The sequence below is a fragment of the Babylonia areolata genome, chromosome 18 (genome assembly GCF_041734735.1).
Source record: "Babylonia areolata isolate BAREFJ2019XMU chromosome 18, ASM4173473v1, whole genome shotgun sequence".
Classification (NCBI taxonomy): Eukaryota; Metazoa; Mollusca; class Gastropoda; order Neogastropoda; family Buccinidae; genus Babylonia; species Babylonia areolata.
In genome coordinates, this window is record NC_134893.1 from 61,947,539 (window position 1) to 61,966,385 (window position 18,847).

General features: G+C 45.1%; 1 protein-coding gene across 2 annotated transcripts in view; it reads right to left on the reverse strand.

The window, feature by feature from the left end:
- Positions 1 to 18,423, reverse strand: part of LOC143292976 (netrin-1-like) — an 85,967-nt gene extending 67,544 nt beyond the window's left edge. Inside the window, exons 1-2 of one of the 2 annotated variants that reach the window (XM_076603710.1) lie at positions 18,003 to 18,422; positions 16,376 to 17,550 (exon numbers count right to left, since the gene is read on the reverse strand). In XM_076603710.1, the coding sequence (XP_076459825.1) occupies positions 16,376 to 17,550; positions 18,003 to 18,016 (1,189 nt within the window). In that variant the 5' untranslated portion in view covers positions 18,017 to 18,422. Of the gene's footprint in view, positions 1 to 16,375; positions 17,551 to 18,002 lie in introns of both variants that reach the window. The other variant, XM_076603711.1, reaches the window with a different exon arrangement.
- Between the last annotated feature and the right edge of the window lie 424 nt (positions 18,424 to 18,847).

An 18,847-nucleotide genomic window follows, 5' to 3' on the forward strand; every position in this document is an offset into this window, starting at 1 on the left:
ATCCTCAGCATCCACTGGAGTGACTACATCACAAATGTCGAGGTCCTGGAGCAGGCAAAGACTATCAGCATCGAGGCAGTGCTGCTAAAGACCCAGCTACGTTGGGCAGGGCACGTGTCCAGGATGGAGGACCACCGCCTGCCCAAGATCGCGCTGTATGGCGAACTGTCCACTGGCCACCGTGACAGAGGAGCACCCAAGAAGAGATACAAAGACTCCTTGAAGAAAGCTCTCGGTGCCTGTCACATTGACCATCGCCAGTGGTCCGCAGTAGCCGCTGATCGAGAGACCTGGCGACGCACCATCCACCAAGCTGTCTCCTCCTTCGAAAACAACCGCAGGGCCAGCCTTGAGGACAAACGCAGAAGGAGGAAGAACCACGACGCTGCAGCCGCGAACCCAGACCAGACTTTCCCTTGCAACCGCTGCGGCCGACTCTGCTTTTCCCGCATTGGCCTTGTCAGCCATGAGCGTGCCTGCATCAGACGTGGACAACGCCCTTCCTAGATCTTCGTCAGCGAAGCCAGGCCATGATGATGATGATTTTATATTGAAAACATTAGAATAGGAAACACTATTAAGTATAGAAATTGGATAAACAATGGAATATATTGCATTACACACTTTGTATACAATGATGGGAATGCGCAAAACGTATTTAACAGAAAATATGGAATTAATGCATATTTTTTTAAGTTTCAATGGATGTTTACTAGCCATTAAGAAGTATATACAGGAAACAGAATTAAACATATCAGAAAACACAACGCACGATATTCCCTCAGCGTTAAAAATTATATACTCTGTACCTAAAGGAACCAGGCCATACTACGAAATTTTATTATCTGATAATAACCTTCCCAACGGCTGTCTAAAGTGGTCGGAAAAACTAGGAGTAGATATTTTGTGGAAAAAAGTGTTTGATAAAATACAGAAAATAGATGACATAAAGCTGAGATGGTTACAATTACGTATAGTACACAGAATTCTTGGAACGAAAGTTATCCTGAAAGAAATGGGACTAGTAAATGACAATCATTGTGACTTCTGTATGGAAGCAAAGGATGATATTGAACACATTTTCTGGAGATGTAATAACAAAAAAACAGTTTTGGTAAAACTTCGAAAAGCTGTTAAAAGAAAAAAAGTACAGTGTGTATAATCATAAGAATAACAGAAAAAATAGTACCATTTGGTATAGCTGAAAATATGTGGAGTGATGGCCTAGAGGCAACGCCTCCGCCTAGGAAGCGAGAGAATCTGGGCGCGCTGGTTCGAATCACGGCTCAGCCGCCGATACTTTCTCCCCCTCCACTAGACCTTGAGTGGTGGTCTGGACGCTAGTCATTCGGATGAGACGATAAACCGAGGTCCCATACAGCATGCACTTAGCGCACGTAAAAGAACCCACGGCAACAAAAGGGTTGTTCCTGTCAAAATTCTGTAGAAAAAAAATCCACTTCGATAGGAAAACAAATAAAACTGCACGCAGGAAAAAATACAAAAAAATGGGTGGCGCTGTAGCATAGCGACGCGCTCTCCGTGGGGAGAGCAGCCCGAATTTCACACAAAGAAATCTGTTGTGATAAAAATAAATACAAATACAAATATGCGCACGGAGTCCGTGTTTGACTTTTTAATACTCATTGGTAAAATTGTATACTTACAGGTGGAAAATGAAAAAGAGCGCACCGAACATACATTCTTTTAAGAGCTACATATTTTCGCGATACAAAACTGAAGAACATAACGCCAAAATGGCATGGATTAAATGACTTTAAAATAAAATGGTTACCCTACATGACAATAATTCAGGAATCTACCCATAACTACCACAATTAAGGTAAAAATGTTTATAAACCCGATCAGAAAATGTATTAAATATTTTGACGGTTGTCTGTGCGGGTGAAATAATCACCTGTCGTTAGCATTTTTGTTTTCACTTGACTGTCTTTTGTGTGTGTGTGTGTGTGTGTGTGTGTGTGTGTGGTGACACGATTTTGTTGTTGTTGTTGTTGTTGTTGTCCCCCCCCCTTATTTCTAGTCTTAGTGCATACATTAAGATATATACAAATGAACAAACGAGACATTTTGAGTGGCATGGATATCTTATCTCTTATTTGATGACGTATAAACACGATATATCTATATATACACTTATTCACATTTGTATTGCTTGGAATACTTTACATGTGTCATTATATTTTGCTTTCATCGTGTTTAATAATAATAACAGTTTATTAAAATTGCGCCTTTAATTAAAATACAGTAATGCTCAAGGCACATTACACGAGTAAAATATAACAAAATTAAAAACTCTACACAAAATCAAAACCACATGTAAAAAATCTCCAAAAACCTCCAAAAACCATTCCGTGTGAACAAGACAGTCACCGTAAACAGTCGCGAACTGGACCAAATATCTAATACGTAATTAAAAACCAAGCATCAAAGCATGCACAGATGAAATGCACACACACACACACACCTTGCCCCCCCACCCCAACACACACACACCCCCACACACGCACACACACAGACACACGCGCGCGCTCACGCACGCACAGACACACACATCATTACGATTATACACACATGTCCGAATCACACACACACACACACGCGCGCGCGCTCAAATAAGATCCATACTGTAACAGCATGCATGAATTTAAAAGTTTTAAGAGAAAATAAGGGATAAAAAGCACATGTTCATTATCATTGATAAAAACAATTGATGGGTACAGAAAACAGTGGGTAAAAAGGAAGGAAGTCAGTTATTGTGCTGGAACAGATAGGTTTTAAGAGCTTTTTTAAAGGCAGGGGCAGTTTCTATATGACGAATAGTGGAAGGGAGACAATTCCACACTTTTGGAGCATTGTGAGAGAAAGCTCTTTCACCATACGTTTTAGTTCTAATTCTGGGGACAGACAGAAGACGAGAGTCAGAAGATGGGCGCAGTTGTCTAGAAGGTGTGTAGACAGACAGAAGGTCATGGATATAAGCAGGGGATGAACCAGTGAAAAAATTATGACAGAGCGTTGCAAGCTTATATTCAATCCGTGCTAAGACTGGGAGCCAGAGAAGTTCTTGAAGGAGTGGTTGAGCATGATCATATCTTTTCGCTCGAAAAACGAGCCTTGCTACGGAATTCTGTATCTTTTGGAGCTTATAAAGAATATACTGTGGACAGTTAGAAAGGAGTGAGTTGCAGTAGTCCAGTTTTGATAATACAGGCAAAGGTGTTTGCTGCTTCAGTGGTTAAGTATTTACGGATAGAACTAATACGTCTTATCTCTACATATGCAAATATTTGAAACATGCTTGTCCAAGGACATAGGGAGATGATGAACCAAAGTTTCTAGCAGAAGCAGCAAATGGTATTTCCGAAATTCCAACTTTGATGAATGTGGGCTATGGATCAATGAGATGTTTCTTGTTAGTCGTGATCAGAAGGGCTTCAGTTTTGTCGTCATTCAGTTTAAGTTTTAGTTTATTACTTGTCATCCAACAGTTTACATCATTGATACATTTCTGAATATTGTCAATGGTAGGTTGTGTCTGGTCAGTAGAGCACGACTCAAGAAGCTGGGTGTCATCGGCAAAGGATTGGCTTGAAACACAGTGTGGAGCTATAAGAGAGGCAAGAGGCTGAGTATAAAGAATGAAAAGTACAGGTCCAAGAACAGAACCCTGGGGTACACCATGATCAAGGCGAACTGACTTTGAACACAGGTTATTGACCAAGACTGACTGTGATCTTTGAGAAAGGTAGGACTCAAACCACGAAAGTGCAATTTCTGAAATACCATAGGACTGGAGTCTATCCAGAAGAATAGAGTGGTCAATAGTATCAAAGGCAGCAGACAGATCTAAAATAGTAGCGAAACATCTCCATGGTCTAGGGCTATCAGAATGTCGTTTGTTACTTTAAGTAAAGCTGTTTCGGTGGCGTGGAAGGGACGGTAGGCAGACTGAGTGGGGCATATGAGATTATTGGAATTTAAATAAAAGAGAAGTTGTTGGAGAACGACTTTCTCAATGATTTTGGACAGGAAAGGTAAGTTTGAAACTGGTCTATAGTTTTTAAGATTGTTTAGGTCAAAGCTAGATTTCTTCAGAAGAGGCTTTACAATTGTAACTTTAAAAAGAGATGGAAATGTTCCACTTCGTAGACTGTCATTTACAATGTGAGTGATAGTGGTCATCTAAACATTCTAAAGGTAGAGGTGTCGGCAGAGGTTGTAGGTTTAGATTTTAATATCAGGTTTTTTCAAATCATACTCAGATATTGGGTGAAAGGTAGTAAATTTTGAACTAATGTGTGAATTTAAATCTGAAGAAATGGGAGTAGTTTGTAGCTGAGAGTCAAGTTCAGAACTAATGGCTGATACCTTTTGGATGGAAAAATGACAGAAAAAATCAGGCAGTTGGTTTGGTGGGTACGTGTTTGGTAAAGAACAAGAATTTCTGCGAGGACAAAGTTGATTGCAGATACCAAACAGCTGTGAAGTGCTGTTACTGTCGGAAATCCTGAGGAAACGTAATGGAATTTTGCTTTATGAACAATCTCTGATACAGCTCGCTTAGCCGCCGCAAGGATCTGTTTATCAACTGTCAAACCTGTCCTCTTGGTTTTCCTCTCCGCCCTACGGCGTGCACGCTTTGCCGCTGGAAGAACTTCAGCAACCAGTGAGTACCATGGGGAGGACTCCCTAAGGCGCACTAGGTGCATGGACACTGGGGCATGCTTATCGAGCAACGCACGTAGGGCAGCGTCAAGATCGTCAGCAGAGGGACAAAGTGATGGGGACACAGTCGCCAGCAAGTCTTGTTTAAAAGTTAAATGGTCAATAAAACGTAACCTTCTAACATTTCTATACACAGGGAGTGGAGGGGGAACATGGACATTAAAATCGCAGCTTACAGTGTAATGATCCGAGGTGAGGGAATGAGTCACAGTCACAGAGTGGACCATGTCGTCATCAGGTCTGCACTTAACCCAGTCTAAAATATGTCCTCGAGTATGCGTGGGCTGGTCAACGTACTGTTTTAAAGAAAAGGTGTCTAAAATATCAGTCAGTTTTGCGGGATTGTGGTCGCCAGGATGGTCAAAATGACAGTTGATGTCACCCAAAATGATTGGTATGTCAGGAAGTTTGTTACACTGATCGACAAGCTCATGAAAATCGGTAATAAACATGTCATGTGTGAGTTTGTTTTTCCGGTTAGGTGGGGGACGATATAAACAGAAAAAAATGCAGAGATTTTGAGGGAAGGGAAACGGTGGTGTGTACTACTCCGAAAGATGGGTGAGAGTATGAGAGAGATGAGGAGGATGAAAGACATGGAGCAAAAGAATCATGTGATATGACAGCAAGTCCTCCGCGAGAGGCACGTGGAAAAGATTTAATGGAGTAACCCGTTGGACAGAGATCAGCACACTTGGCCTCGTCACCCCTTTCTCTGAGCCATGTCTCTGTGACAAACAAAATGTCCACTTCCTTTTCGGATATAAACTCCGAGATGCCTATACGTCTATGTTCATTACAGATCTGGCATTAAACAAAGCAACTCTGGGCAAGTCAGTGTTTGATCGCACAGAACTGAGAGTGCTGACAGGCCTGCAATGTACATAGGTTAGATTGTTGTGGTTGGGCCCAGACTCACGGTTGTGGTGGGAACGGTAGTTGGGGCTGGAGATGATGACAGGGATCATGCAGGACGACCGAGGGATGTCGACACAGGATGGGCTGGGGAGAACGGTGAGGTTAACAAGGTTGGGTCCACACTGACGAGTTGAAGCAGAAGGAGGAAAACAGACAGAGGTGATGACTGGAATCCTTCTTCCCCGTGCCCCGCGCCCAGCCCGGCATGATCTGTGTGTTTTCTTCACAGGCTTTCTGCGACACGGCAAAATACGGCTGTGAATGCCCAGCCTGTTTACGTCTCGACACAGGAGGAATAGCAGACACTGGAACTGGAGTAGGAAATGTCATTGGATGAAACACTCACTTGGGTATTCAACTTCAGTAAAATGTCTCTACTATAAAACTGGCTGTCAGAAAAAGACAAAAAGCAACTGCAGTGGAAAGAATTGTGACATGTCAACACGATGTGGCTTACGCTGCATGCAGTGAACAGTGTGACGATACACTCCAGTCCAATGGCTCGCGTTGCACGTGCTGTCCACACTGCTCGCCACACTGGACGGGAGGAAAGGACTGGTCAACTGGCCAACACAACTGGTTTTGTTGGAGAAGGTAAAGCAGAGCAGTGTACACCATTCTGCTGTCCAGATTCAGAAATCAAAGAAAAATACACCACTAGAACCAGAAATTCCTTGCCTAACTGATCGTACCAATCACACTGATGTTAACAATTAAACCACTGCTTAATTGTTAAATAATGAACAGAGTGATGATGGCTGCCGTTTCCATCCGTTTTGCCATTCTCACCTTTCTTTTACACGTATTTGTATCCATTGTCTGTGTCATAAAAATGGAAATAAAAACATGTTTGGAAAAAAAAGCGTTCGACAAGAGACTCGTCATTTATGTCTCGCCCGTCGCAGACCCGGAAACTTGGGCAATGGATGCTCTGTCTCTAGACTGGAGGAGCCTGATCGCCAACGCGTTTCCTCCCTTTCCAATTCTGTCCAAAGTGGTTGGGAAAGCCCACAGGAACGCCCACAGTTCATCCTCAATGCACCCAAATGGCCGGCTCAGCCGTGGTACCCGGACCTTCAGGCTCATGTTCCTCCTCTGGAACTCAAAGTCAAACAACATCTGCTGCGACAGCCCCGCTCAGGGATCCGTCATTAGAACCCTCAGTTGCTTCACCTGCACGCATGACTGCTCCGTGGTCCGAAATGCCTTCTTCGAATTTGAAGCCTTCGGCCCTTCTGTCTGCCTCTGTGTCTGAGGCTCTGAAAAGTCTCCCCGGGGGTGGGGGGTGGGGGGTGCTCCCGGGGCTGACAAGGACTCAGGACTGTCAAGGACTCCATCCATACTGGGAGGGGGGAGTAGAAGAAGTACCCCTGACCATGCGGGCAGGCTTAATCAGCCACTCTTGTGCCATATGTGGGACCTTATGGCAGGAAGCGGTCCTGGAGGCGTTGTACTGCCAAAGAAGGGTTAATGGTGCCAGTGTTGCCTGACGGGGCAGATTCGGCCTGAGTGACCCATGTGGGGAGGCTCTGCTCCAGTGCCGCCAAGTCTGAATTGGGTTCAGCCAGATCAGAAGGTGAACACGGACTCATCAGAGGGGAGGAATCACCTTCTGTATTTTCCTGCACTTCAGAGAACACCGATTCGAAATTTACCTCTCAGTCCATAGTGGGCAGTGTTTCCCTCACACATGGGCACACCCAAGGGGGTCTCCTGATTCAGGTGTGTGGCCAAGTGGAACGAAGAGAGGACCAATCCAAAGGCTGGTAAGGTGCCAGCCGATTTTCCTCTTCCCATCTGCTGTGGGATAGATAACTTGGACGGTTGGTCAAGCCACACCTAAGAGGGTGGGTGGTGTGTGCCAGACCTTCTGATTTTGCGCCTCCTGAGATGCTTAGAAAAGGGGGGGGTTGGGGCAGTTGGTCCCGAGACGGCGGCACTAGCATGGACACCACGTAGGGGAATCCCAAGGGAAAGAGTCCCGAATGGGAGCACAGGTGACCTTGGAGGTTGCCCTGACCAATGATTAGTAGATCACGGCCGCACCACCGGAGTGCGCCGCCCGGTAAGAGGTGCCCGGCAGAGTCCAGGAGAAAGAGGTTGAGGGGTTCAGCCCCATGCTTCTTGGTAGTCAAGCATGCACCATAGGGGCATCTGAGTATGGGTGGAAATGGTGAATCCACCCGTGGGTTCCATTCACCCCATGAGGCTATCCCCAAGAGTCTCTGCCACCTGGACCTCCAGCAAGGGAGAAAGGTGGCTAAGTAGGAGTGAGGTCCTGTCCGACCTGAGTGTCGGGCCCGGGGCACACCCCAGTACGGGTAGAATGGGGGAATCTACCCGTGGTTGCCAACCTCTCTATGAGCCCATCCCAAAGGCTCACTGGCAAGTGGACCGCAAGGAAGAGCAAAAAAAAAAAAAAAAGGAGAGAAAAAACTTGACCAGGTCGGCAGGAAGTCCAGTAACCAGTCCGACCTGGGTGTCAGACCGCCGGCAGACCGGGACCGCCTGGCACGCACGAGATTCCTCCAGCAGGAGACCCGCCGGATAGCAGGATCGCCTGACACACAGGCGACGGTCAAGCAACCAATATCCCCTTCCGTAGAGATGCAGGGGTAACCTTACCTGGGGTGAGCACAGGAGAGCTGCTCCCTCATCCGCCCCATCCCCACAGGCCATGTTCTCCCCACCAATCCCCCACTGAGGGAGGGGACTCGGTGTGGGAGGTAAGAACAGAGAGAGCAGTGCCACCACTGAGAACCTCTCAGCGGACTGAGGATAGCGGGCTGATAACAAATCCCCTTGTGATGGTATGTCCGGCCCCCTTAAACTCTTTTTTTTCATTCACTTTTTTTAAATACACGTCTGCGTCAGTCACAGCAGATCCACAGCCCACAACAAAAAACCACTTGGGTTAACTTGGGGTCAAGCTCGACCACAACTAACCCTCTCTCCCCCCATCCCCTGCCGCAACCTCCGTCAGTTCCCTTCCAGACTGTGTTAGGAGTTCGAGTTATTCCGCAGCAATGCGTCTACAAAGACGTATCGGCCCGATCGCAAACAGAAGAACCCGTGGGCCCCGGGGCCTGAGTCTCCCGAGAGAGCACTATCCCAACCACACGGGTCCGGCAATCACAAGAGGGTGATTTGCGATGCATAGCAATCGGGACAAGTCAATCCCAAGTATTGCGTCGAGGCCGTGAGAAAGGAAAAGAAAAAAAGAAAAGCGAGACGAACTAGACGATACAAAACCTCGAATTAGACGACAAGAACTGACGCAAACGATGTAAATGATATGAATTCTGAGACGAAAACGTCCCGGAAAGCCGCATCAAACAACGAACACATACAGTGACACAAAGTGCACCATTGAGGTGCTTACTACATATGAACATTCTAAAGTGGACTCTGAATTAACTAGAATTAACATGAAAGAAAAATTGAATCGAACATTTCACAGTTTTGGTCAGCCTGGTCTGTGCAGATCTTGAGAAAACAGCCGACATGTTACAGTGTACCTGAGGCGATGGCAATGTCTCCTTTACCGTGGAGTTTAAAGAATATTTGAAATGTCCAAGATATACCAGAATAACATGACTTAAAGGCGTTATCAACTCCAGTACCGCAAACGAATTATCGTGCTTAAAAAACAACAACACTTTTTCATGAGTAATCACCAGAAACTTAACTTACACTGGATTTATTTCCTTTGGTAGCAGTCACGTGATTGTGACTGCTACCCTTCACTTCCTTTGTGTGCATACGAAGCACATAAGCTTACCACGTTTCGCATCTTGGCGTGCAAAATAGACGTGTCATCGGATGGAGAACGACAATGGGAAGGGTCAGGACGACGTTCCCGAGCGGGAAAAGGATGCGCAACCGACGTTAAAGGACGTGTTGGACGAAATTCGCACTTTGACAGTGGACTTTCAAGCTTTAAACCGACGGGTTGCTTTTTTGGAAGCCGGCGAGACCGGAAATGGCTGCCGTGAGGAGAACAATCGAGAACCGCTCAATGCTATCCCCTCCGGATCCCAGCCTGTCTGTGATTCTGACGTGAATGCAGCATACGCTACAGTAAAGGCGTCTGTGCAATCAGTAAGATTGCCACCAGAACTGACATTACCTTCAGAAGCAGGTAACCGTCAAGGCATCAAGAAAACAGACCAACCCCTGTGTAATGTGATTGTACGCAGTGCTCGTTACTGTGAAACTGCATTGAAACTGCTACAGTGTGGACCGCCCAATAGCAAAGCCACCGACAGCAGATTCGAGGACTTATTTACTATGCTTTATGCCCATATCAAGTACCTACAGGAAGAACACGCGGCTTTAATTGTGCAGTCGACGTTTGATCCAACAGTCTCCTGGTTTTTCCGGTCTTTGCAACGGGGTTCCACGTTTACCCCTGAAGCCTTGGACAATCTACGAAGTGCAGCGACAATTGCTTCAGTGTACAGACCAGCGGCTCAGCAGTCGACCAGTCGTGGAAGAGGACACAGTTTCCGAGAATTTGGCCGCGGTCGCGGAGATTTGTTCGCCCAACAGACATCGAGAGGTTTTCCGAGCAGTCGTGGATACAGGCGTGACACTTCGAACTCAAGCGATCAGTCTTCGAATCAACCGTAGGCCTCGTAGACCACGCGTTCCTCTCGTGCCAACTACACCAGTGAACTAGATCTAGTCAGAGTGACACTGCGTGTGTGCCTGCCTTGTGTTTCGCGTTGTTGTGTCTCCCTCTGCACTTCGTTAGGCTGCAGTGTCCTGATTGGATAATGCCTTTGTGTTGGCTCTCGCCTGACGTCTGACGTCACTCTAGTATGTACGCCTTTTTACTCGGAGACTTATGAATGACTATCTACGTGCGTGGAAACGTATCGGTGCAAGTGACATCGTCTTGAGTTGGTTAGAGAATGGAATAAACATACCTTTTTATAGAGACACCTCAACCATTTGAATTGCCGAATCACAAACTGAACTCTGCCAGCACGTTGTTTATAAGACAGGAAATTAAAAGACTCCTGCTAAAAGGCTTTATCAAACAGTGTACGTGCAAACCCAAATACATTTCACCCATGGGCTGTGTACCCAAAAAGAATGACGGGTTTAGGCTCATTACCGACCTCAGACATTTAAACAGTTTTTGTCAAAGAGCTACTTTTAAACAAGAAGATATTCGCATTGTTGAGTCTCAAGACCATCTGACATCGGTCAATTTAAAAGACGGCTTTTATCATATCAAGTTGCATGTCGATGATCAACAGTTCCTCAGTTTCCAGTTTGAAGGATCTTATTACTCATTTAATGTGTTGCCGTTCGGGTTTTGCCTAAGCCCTTATTTTTTTGCAAAAACATTACGTCCTGTTGTTGCTTACCCAAGACAGCTGGGTATACGAGTATCTCTATATGTGGACGACTTTTTTATCTGTGCTAAGTTCAGATACATTACGGACCACACAGATTTGGTCTTACACACACTAGAAGACTTGGGACTTCATGTGAATTACGAAAAGTCTTCCACAAAGCCTTCGCAGCAGCTTGATTACTTAGGCTACACAATTAATACGTCTGGTCAGTTTCCAGTAATTAAAGCGCACAAGTCAAGAATAACTCGGATTAAGAGACAAATACGCACTGTGTTAAAGCAGGGACGAGCAAGTGCACGTGTTATTGCAAAAGTAGCAGGACTGTGTGTATCTGTGGCATGGGCGGTATCGCCTGGAAAACTGTTTTTGCGCCATTTATATAGACTTTTATCTACAAAGGCGTCTTGGTCGGACATTCTCATCTTGAATGACAGTTGTATTCAGGAACTTGAGTGGTGGTTAAATGCTGTAGATGAATGGAATTTTAGAGAAGTCAGGCCCCGCCCCATTGACATACAGTTGGAAACGGACGCGTCCCATCTTGGTTGGGGAGCACGCATTGGAGAGCTTGAAGCGAAGGGGGACTGGAACAGTAGAGTTTCATGTCAGTCATCAAATTACAGGGAGCTACTAGCCATTTTGCTCGCCCTCATTGCATTCAAGTCAATGCTACAGGGATTGCATGTTCAGATTTTATCAGACAATGTGACCGCTGGGGCATACGTCAACAACAAAGGGGGTCCTGTTCCCAGTCTATCCAAAATAGCAATAGCAATCTGGGGTGTGGCAGAAAACAATGGAATCTTAGTCTCCTGCAAACATACTGCAGGAGTGGACAATACGGTGGCAGATACACTCAGTCGATCACCCGATCCACACAATTGGATGCTTCATCCAAGATTGTTTCAGTTACTGGAACACAGGTGGGGTCCACACACAATAGACCGTTTTGCTACATTTCAAAACGCTCAACTACTCAGGTTCAACTCTCGTTACTGGGAACCACTGTCAGAGGCAGTGGACGCTTTGGCACAGAATTGGCATCACGAAAACAATTTTATAAACCCTCCTTGGGCGTTACTTCCTCAGATCATAGACAAAATCATCAAGGAGAAAGCACTGGCCACACTGATTGCTCCAATCTGGCCAAGTCAACCCTGGTTCTACAAGCTGACGGCCATAGCAGTCACAGAACCGGTGATATTACCACGTCACAAAAACACTCTGTGTTTCATGGGAGTGGGAGTCGAACCCAAAAGAAACAAGGGGTGGAACATAGCAGCTTGGAGAGTGTGTGGAGCGCTTGTCTAACTCAGCTGGGGTGGTCAGAAAGGGCTATTGAACAGTCTAGGCTAGCTCTTGCAGCGTCCACACGTCTAGGATATGACAGAGTGTTAGACAGGTGTAAAACATACACAGACAACACCAACACACCTTTTCCTCCCATACATACACGCTTTTCAGCGGATTTCATGTGTACTCTCTGTGACGAATCTGACAGACCCAGATCGGTTTTGAACACAGCCTTGGCAGCGTTAAGTCACATGTACAGAGCCTTAGGCTTACAAGATTTGACAAAGAACACTCATATAGTGAGACTGACCACGGCTCTGGTCAAGTCTCAAACCGTTAGGCCAATGAAAAAATCAACAGTTTTGCCCGTGGATAAATTTGTCAAGATGTTTCACTCTTGGGGGGGAAACGATGCACTGTCGTTAAAACAGTTAAGGCTGAAAGCTATAACACTCCTAGCATTGGCCTTGATGCTACGCCCGTCAGACGTGGCACCTAAGGCAACTGTCTACAATCCTACAACAGGTGACATACAGTCTGTTCTGTTCACCACAGACATGCTAGAGTTTACTGCACAAGGGGTCAAGGTCACATTTTTTGGAATCAAAAACGATACTCAGAGGTCAGGGTTTCAGGTCTTTCTGCCACGCCACACCAACCCTATTGTAGACCCTGTGCACACACTGTCTGATTACTTGGCACGTACAGAGAGCGTCAGGTCTGATTCAGCCGTTTTCTTGTCCCTTAAACATCCATATAAGGCAATTTCTCCCACAGCCGTGGGAAAAGTGCTTGAAGAGAGTATTCACCTTGCCGGTCTGTCTCAGCAGGGTTTTTCGGCCAAGTCATTTCGGCCGACAGGGGCCACGCTGGCCATTCAGAGTGGTATGGATCCTCACATTGTGCAAAAAATGGGAAGGTGGAAAAGCACAGATGTTTTCTACCAACATTACGTACACTCTCAGACACCTGACAATTTTGCTTCCAGTGTATTGCAGGGATAAACACAAGTTGACAAACAAACTGTTTTGGTATATTGTTATTACAATCTTTATTTACGCTTTTTCTTCATACTTGGTACTCCCCGACGTTCTTATGTCGTCTAGTTCTATGGCTGAAACGCCAGTACTTCATGTTTTCAAGATTTTCTTTAAATTCTTTTTTCTTTTTTTTTTTCGTTAACACGCAGGGATGGAAGTATATTATAGTGCTGTACCCATAGTTGAATGTTACTCAATTTCTTAAGCCTGTGTTTGGCTGTTGCTTTATAATAAGTACTCGGGAATAGGCTATGTTAATAAAAACGTTTAGTTTAAAGTTTTTATTTTTGTGTTTGTTAATTTTCTGGGTGATGTATGTTTGCTAAAAATGAAGTTTTGAACGTCATTTCTAGATCCAGATGACGCAGTGGGTAAAACTGATTCCTATCACCCGAACATCATAGGTTCGAATCTGCTTTTATACCTCACTCTTTTCTCTTTTTCTTCTTCTTTTTTTTCTCCTTTTTTTACCCTAAGCTTTATAATATCAAATACAGGACTTATTTTAACAATCTATGTTTTTTTAATTCATTTATCTACATTTTCATTTATCTTTTTTTTAGTGTATGTCACAAGTGAGTCATGAAGGCCTTTCCTCTCTTGTTGTAAATATATTGCAAATTTGTATGCTTGTGTGTAAAAAAAGACAATTCTAAAAAAGATGACTATCTGGTAATGAGAGCATGGTGCTCGGTTGTGTGTGTGTGTGTGTGTGTGTGTGTGTGTGTGTGTGTGTGTGTGTGGCAAACTTTAACAAATACACTTTCTGTGGTAATACTTTGTCTGACAATACCACATTTGTGTTAAACATAGGTGGAAAAAAATCTGTACAGTCATACCAATAATAGGTTGTAAGTCTTCCGAATTAAGCCCGTATTTCCGGATCATAAACAGTTTATTTCGCTGACGCTCGATCCATAATCCCACTTCCTTGTTGCCAGAACGAAGGCTATGTTTGGGAAGACCGCACAACATCGTTTTTCTTGTTCACAGTGACAAGAAAAGAAATGCAAGTTCTGGACAGAACACATACAGTGACACTAACTACATCATCGACGTGTTTACTGCATATGAATGTTAAAAAGTGGATATTGAATTAACTGGAAATAACATAAAAGAAAATTTAATCGAACGTTTCTTTCAGTTTCAGTCGGCCTGTTGTTGGACTGGTTTGTGTACATCTGTACATGTTGCGGTGTGCCTGAGGTGATGTCAACGTCTCCTTTACCGCCAAATTAAAAGAATTTCTTTAACAGTTGAGATATATATGTATTTAATGATTTGTTTTTTAAATCATGATTTAAATGGTGTTATTCCGTGGATACTGAATTAACTGGAATGAACAGTTTCGTTCAGCCAGGTTTACTTTGTCGACTGGTTTGTGCAAATCTATACATGTTGCGGTGCGCCTGAGGCAATGTCAACGTCTCCTTTACGGTCGAATTAAAAGAACTTCTTAAATAATCGAGATATGTCGAGAAAACATTTGAACTGTGTTATTACCTCAACCACAATAATATTTTTATTGCGCTAAAAAATACCCATAGCTTTAAATATCAAATTTGGTCAAGTAACGTCAGATGCGGTTAAGCATGATACTGAACAGAATATCCTTGGTTCGATCCCAATTGCATGCCTGTTGTTTTTTTTGTTTTTTCCAAAGCTTATTAATATTTAATATAGGACCTATTTCAATGATTTTTATCTTATCTTTTTTCTACCTCATGATTTCTTTACTGGATACAGCGCGTGTCACAAGAGTCCTTGAGGCCTTGCCTCACTTCTTCATGCTTGCATTAGTTGCGGAGGGTGGGTGCGAGAGCTTTGCCCTCATTGTATGAGCATGTCTGTGTTTGCACTGATAGTGTTTTCACTCGTGATCAGCAGTCTGCTGATTTCATGTTCTTCGTGCAATTCAAATACCATGTCTGACAGGAGCAGGAGCCGCAGTGACAGTGCAACTCAGTGACACACGGCTACGGCTCCTGCTCCACGCACTGTGTTCAAAAGCACAACTCAAGTTGACCACGGTTTTCATATTCCCTAGTCTGCTGTATAATCACTGACTCTGACTAACCACAAAGTGAAAAAAAAAAGAAGAAGGAAAAAAAAAAAAAAAAAAAGGGGGGGGGGGGAAGACCATTATTTTTCGGTCCTTTTGCCATGTAACTTTCCCCGCCGTTATATATACACACACACAGGTATATATATATATATATATATATATATATATATATATATGTGTGTGTGTGTGTGTGTGTGTGTGTGTGTAGTATCCACAAACCGGTAATCAATAATCAGATATGTGTCATCATGTAATGGTCACACATTGCAAGAATCATCCCAAATAAATTACTTATACCACATTATTTTCTTTTTAAACCCAAAAGAAAACAAAGAAACAAATTAAAAAAATAGAAAATAAGAAATAAAATAAGAAATTTAAAAAAAACCTTATGTGGGTGCGTGCGCCCCCCCCCCCCCCCCCCCCCACAACACACACACACACACACACTCACACACACACACACCAAAAAAAAAAACCAAAAAAAAACAGTAACACGGTGTGGGTTCTCTCCACACACACCCTGCCCTCAACCCTACTCATCCCTGTTTCCCAAATATATTTGTATGGTTGAACACACTATAATAAAACTGCCATCCCAAGTATGGAACACCGCTTAGAGGGCGGATGGCGGGGGTGGGGTGGATACTGGAGAGTGTGGAATTCGAACAGTGCGCTCAGATTCTCTCGCTTCCGAGGCGGACGCGTTACCACTAGGTCAACACTCCACTTTTATGCTCCTTGTTGAAGGTCAAGAAATGATGGTTTTAATATAGGAGAAAATGTATTGTTCAACATTATTAGGACGAATTCCTTGCCTGCCAAAAGTAGACAGTCACAGGAAACGACAGATCCGACATACAGAAACCGAGAAGCCAGAAAAGATTATGACAGACAGACAAGAAAGAAAACAAAAACAAGTGCGGACGCACAGGACTGACCGACACACTGATGAGCATCGGTGGAGGTGGCTCTCTGCCAAGGCCGGTCATAGTGGAAAGGCTTGCACCTCTCGCAGTCGTTACCATCCGTGTTGTGCTTGCAGTCACATACCAGGCGACCTTCGCGGTTGGTGATACAGCGGGAAGCATGACCATTACATTTGCAACGGCCGCCCACAGCGAAGTCGGAGAGGGCGTAGTAGTAGCTCTCTCTGGCGCTCTCCGCCTCAACCATTTCCTTGCCGTAGGTGTTGAGTTTGTTGAAGACCACCATGATGTCTGTGGCCGTCACCCAGTCCTGCAGCACGGGGCTGTTGTCAAAGTCGTAGGCGGAGGGCCGACCTTCCAGAGTGCTAAAGGCCACTCTGGCCCCAGACAGAGGGTCGATGTTGCTGTATGCTTCCGAGCACAGTGCCTCCTGCTCGTTGGCCTTTGTGATGGCTGCACGTGCCGGTTTGTAGTACATCCTCTGGCAGTCACTGGAGTAGTACTGGAAGGGCACCCACGTCTTGCCATAGTCCACGCTCTTGTAAATGGCCATGGAGTCCGGGCGGGCAGAGCAGAACTGCAGAGAGATGTAGGTCAGTTCATACTTCTTGGTCAGGCTCAGTTTAAGCGTGACGTTCTGCGGGTACTGGACGAAAGGCTCGGACATCCAGCATGTTACATTGTTGGGGTTGTTCAGGTCAGTCAGATATGAGGCCGGATGCCGCCGCTTGACATGGCTGGCGTCACAAATGTAGCAGTTTCTTTTGATCTGGCCGTCAGGGTCTGTGCTGGAACGACAGTATCTGGAGGGGGGCAGACCGCAGGTGCTAGAGGCCACTACTTCCTTGCTGAAAGCGGCGTTGACGAAGTCCGGGATGCAGCGTTTGGCTTTGTTGTTGTCGTCATAGCAGGGGTCTGGTGAGGCCTGTGGGGCGGCATACATGGTATCGTACTGTTGAGAAAACACTGGACAGGCCCAACATCCCAGCAGGAAGGTCACCACCACCACCCACAGCTGCCAGCCCTGGTACCATCCGCTTCGTGCTACTGTCTGTGCTGAGCTGGCTGCTGCTTGGCTTTCCATGCTGGCACACACTTGGAATGCAACGCTGTAGGTTTCCCCACACCTTCTTGAGCAACAGCGTGTTTCTTCCTCAGTTTCTGACAGCAGTGCTGCCCGCTGGATCCTACATTGTTTTGACGATGGTTAAAAAGATCAGTAATGATTTACTGCACCACGAATACCACTAAGCTTATCATGACGACCTTTTAGACTTCTAGAAAATTTTAACCATTCAATTTCATGTTTTTCGTTATTTTGTTCGAAAATACGTTTATTATGTCTCATCTACCTGGGTTTTGACAATCTGTTTATTGATGAACAAGTCAACTTTCTTCTCAAGCTCAGTTTGGCCTACTTCACGGACTATGACATATTGATGCACCGTATACTGACACAACATAATTGCAGCTCGAATGATTAGTTAACATTTAAAAGCAGTAATTTCAGGAACAGTTTGCCATTGTCCGTATCATTCATCTTTTTTCCACCAAATTTTGTTTCAGTAAAATTCAAAACAGACCATAATAATCAAAGTGATTTCCTCGCGGAATCTAATATCAATTTGCCAAAGATTACCTGTTTAGATTCATCCTTTACAGTCTCGATCCATTGGATCGTTTTGAACAAGTCGGTCCTGGGCGTGCCCTGGTTTGGGAAATAACAGTCACTGTTCCTCGCAGAGCACACGTGTACACAAAGAGAGGACGGACAACCACAACCGTCCGACCCTCAACACTTTCGTCTTCAAATCCGTTTTGGTTTCTTGTCCCGCTTCGCTGCAGTGTGAGGTAGAAGCAGCCAGAAGTTTGCTGGCTTCTTGCTGTGTCTGCGCGAGCGGGAGGCCTTGTCTGCCGCGTTGGATGATGGCGGTAATGCTTCTGGTGTTGGTTGGTGGTGGTGGCACACAGAAATTCCAGGTCGATTGTAAGAGGATTATGCTGGAGGGCTGGGGGAGGGATGGAAGGGGAGCACTGACACGCGATAGTGCCGACAAACTAACTTGCTCGCCTCTTCTTCACACTTGGGGCGAGAAGATTCACACGGGATGAAGCACTGGGGAAATCTGGAGTCGACAGAACAGTCTGTGAATGATGGGCTGCTGGCTGGGGTAGGAAATAAAAAGGAGCGGAGGTGGAGGGTTGCGGAGGGAGAGGGGGGGATGCTTGTGATACAGTAACATCGATCAAATATTTTCCTTCAACAATCTCTCCATTACCTTGAATGTTTCTTTTTAACCCTGCCACGCGGCCCAGTCAGTGCTTCAGATCTGCACATGGACATGAACTTACGCCATACACAAGAGAAAGCTGAGCGCTCCTCATTCAAATTATGTTAACATGCCAAGAGATCATCATAAACATTCCTGCTTGAGACAGCGTTCAATCACACTATTCACTCGCTACTGTACAGAGGAAGAGGGG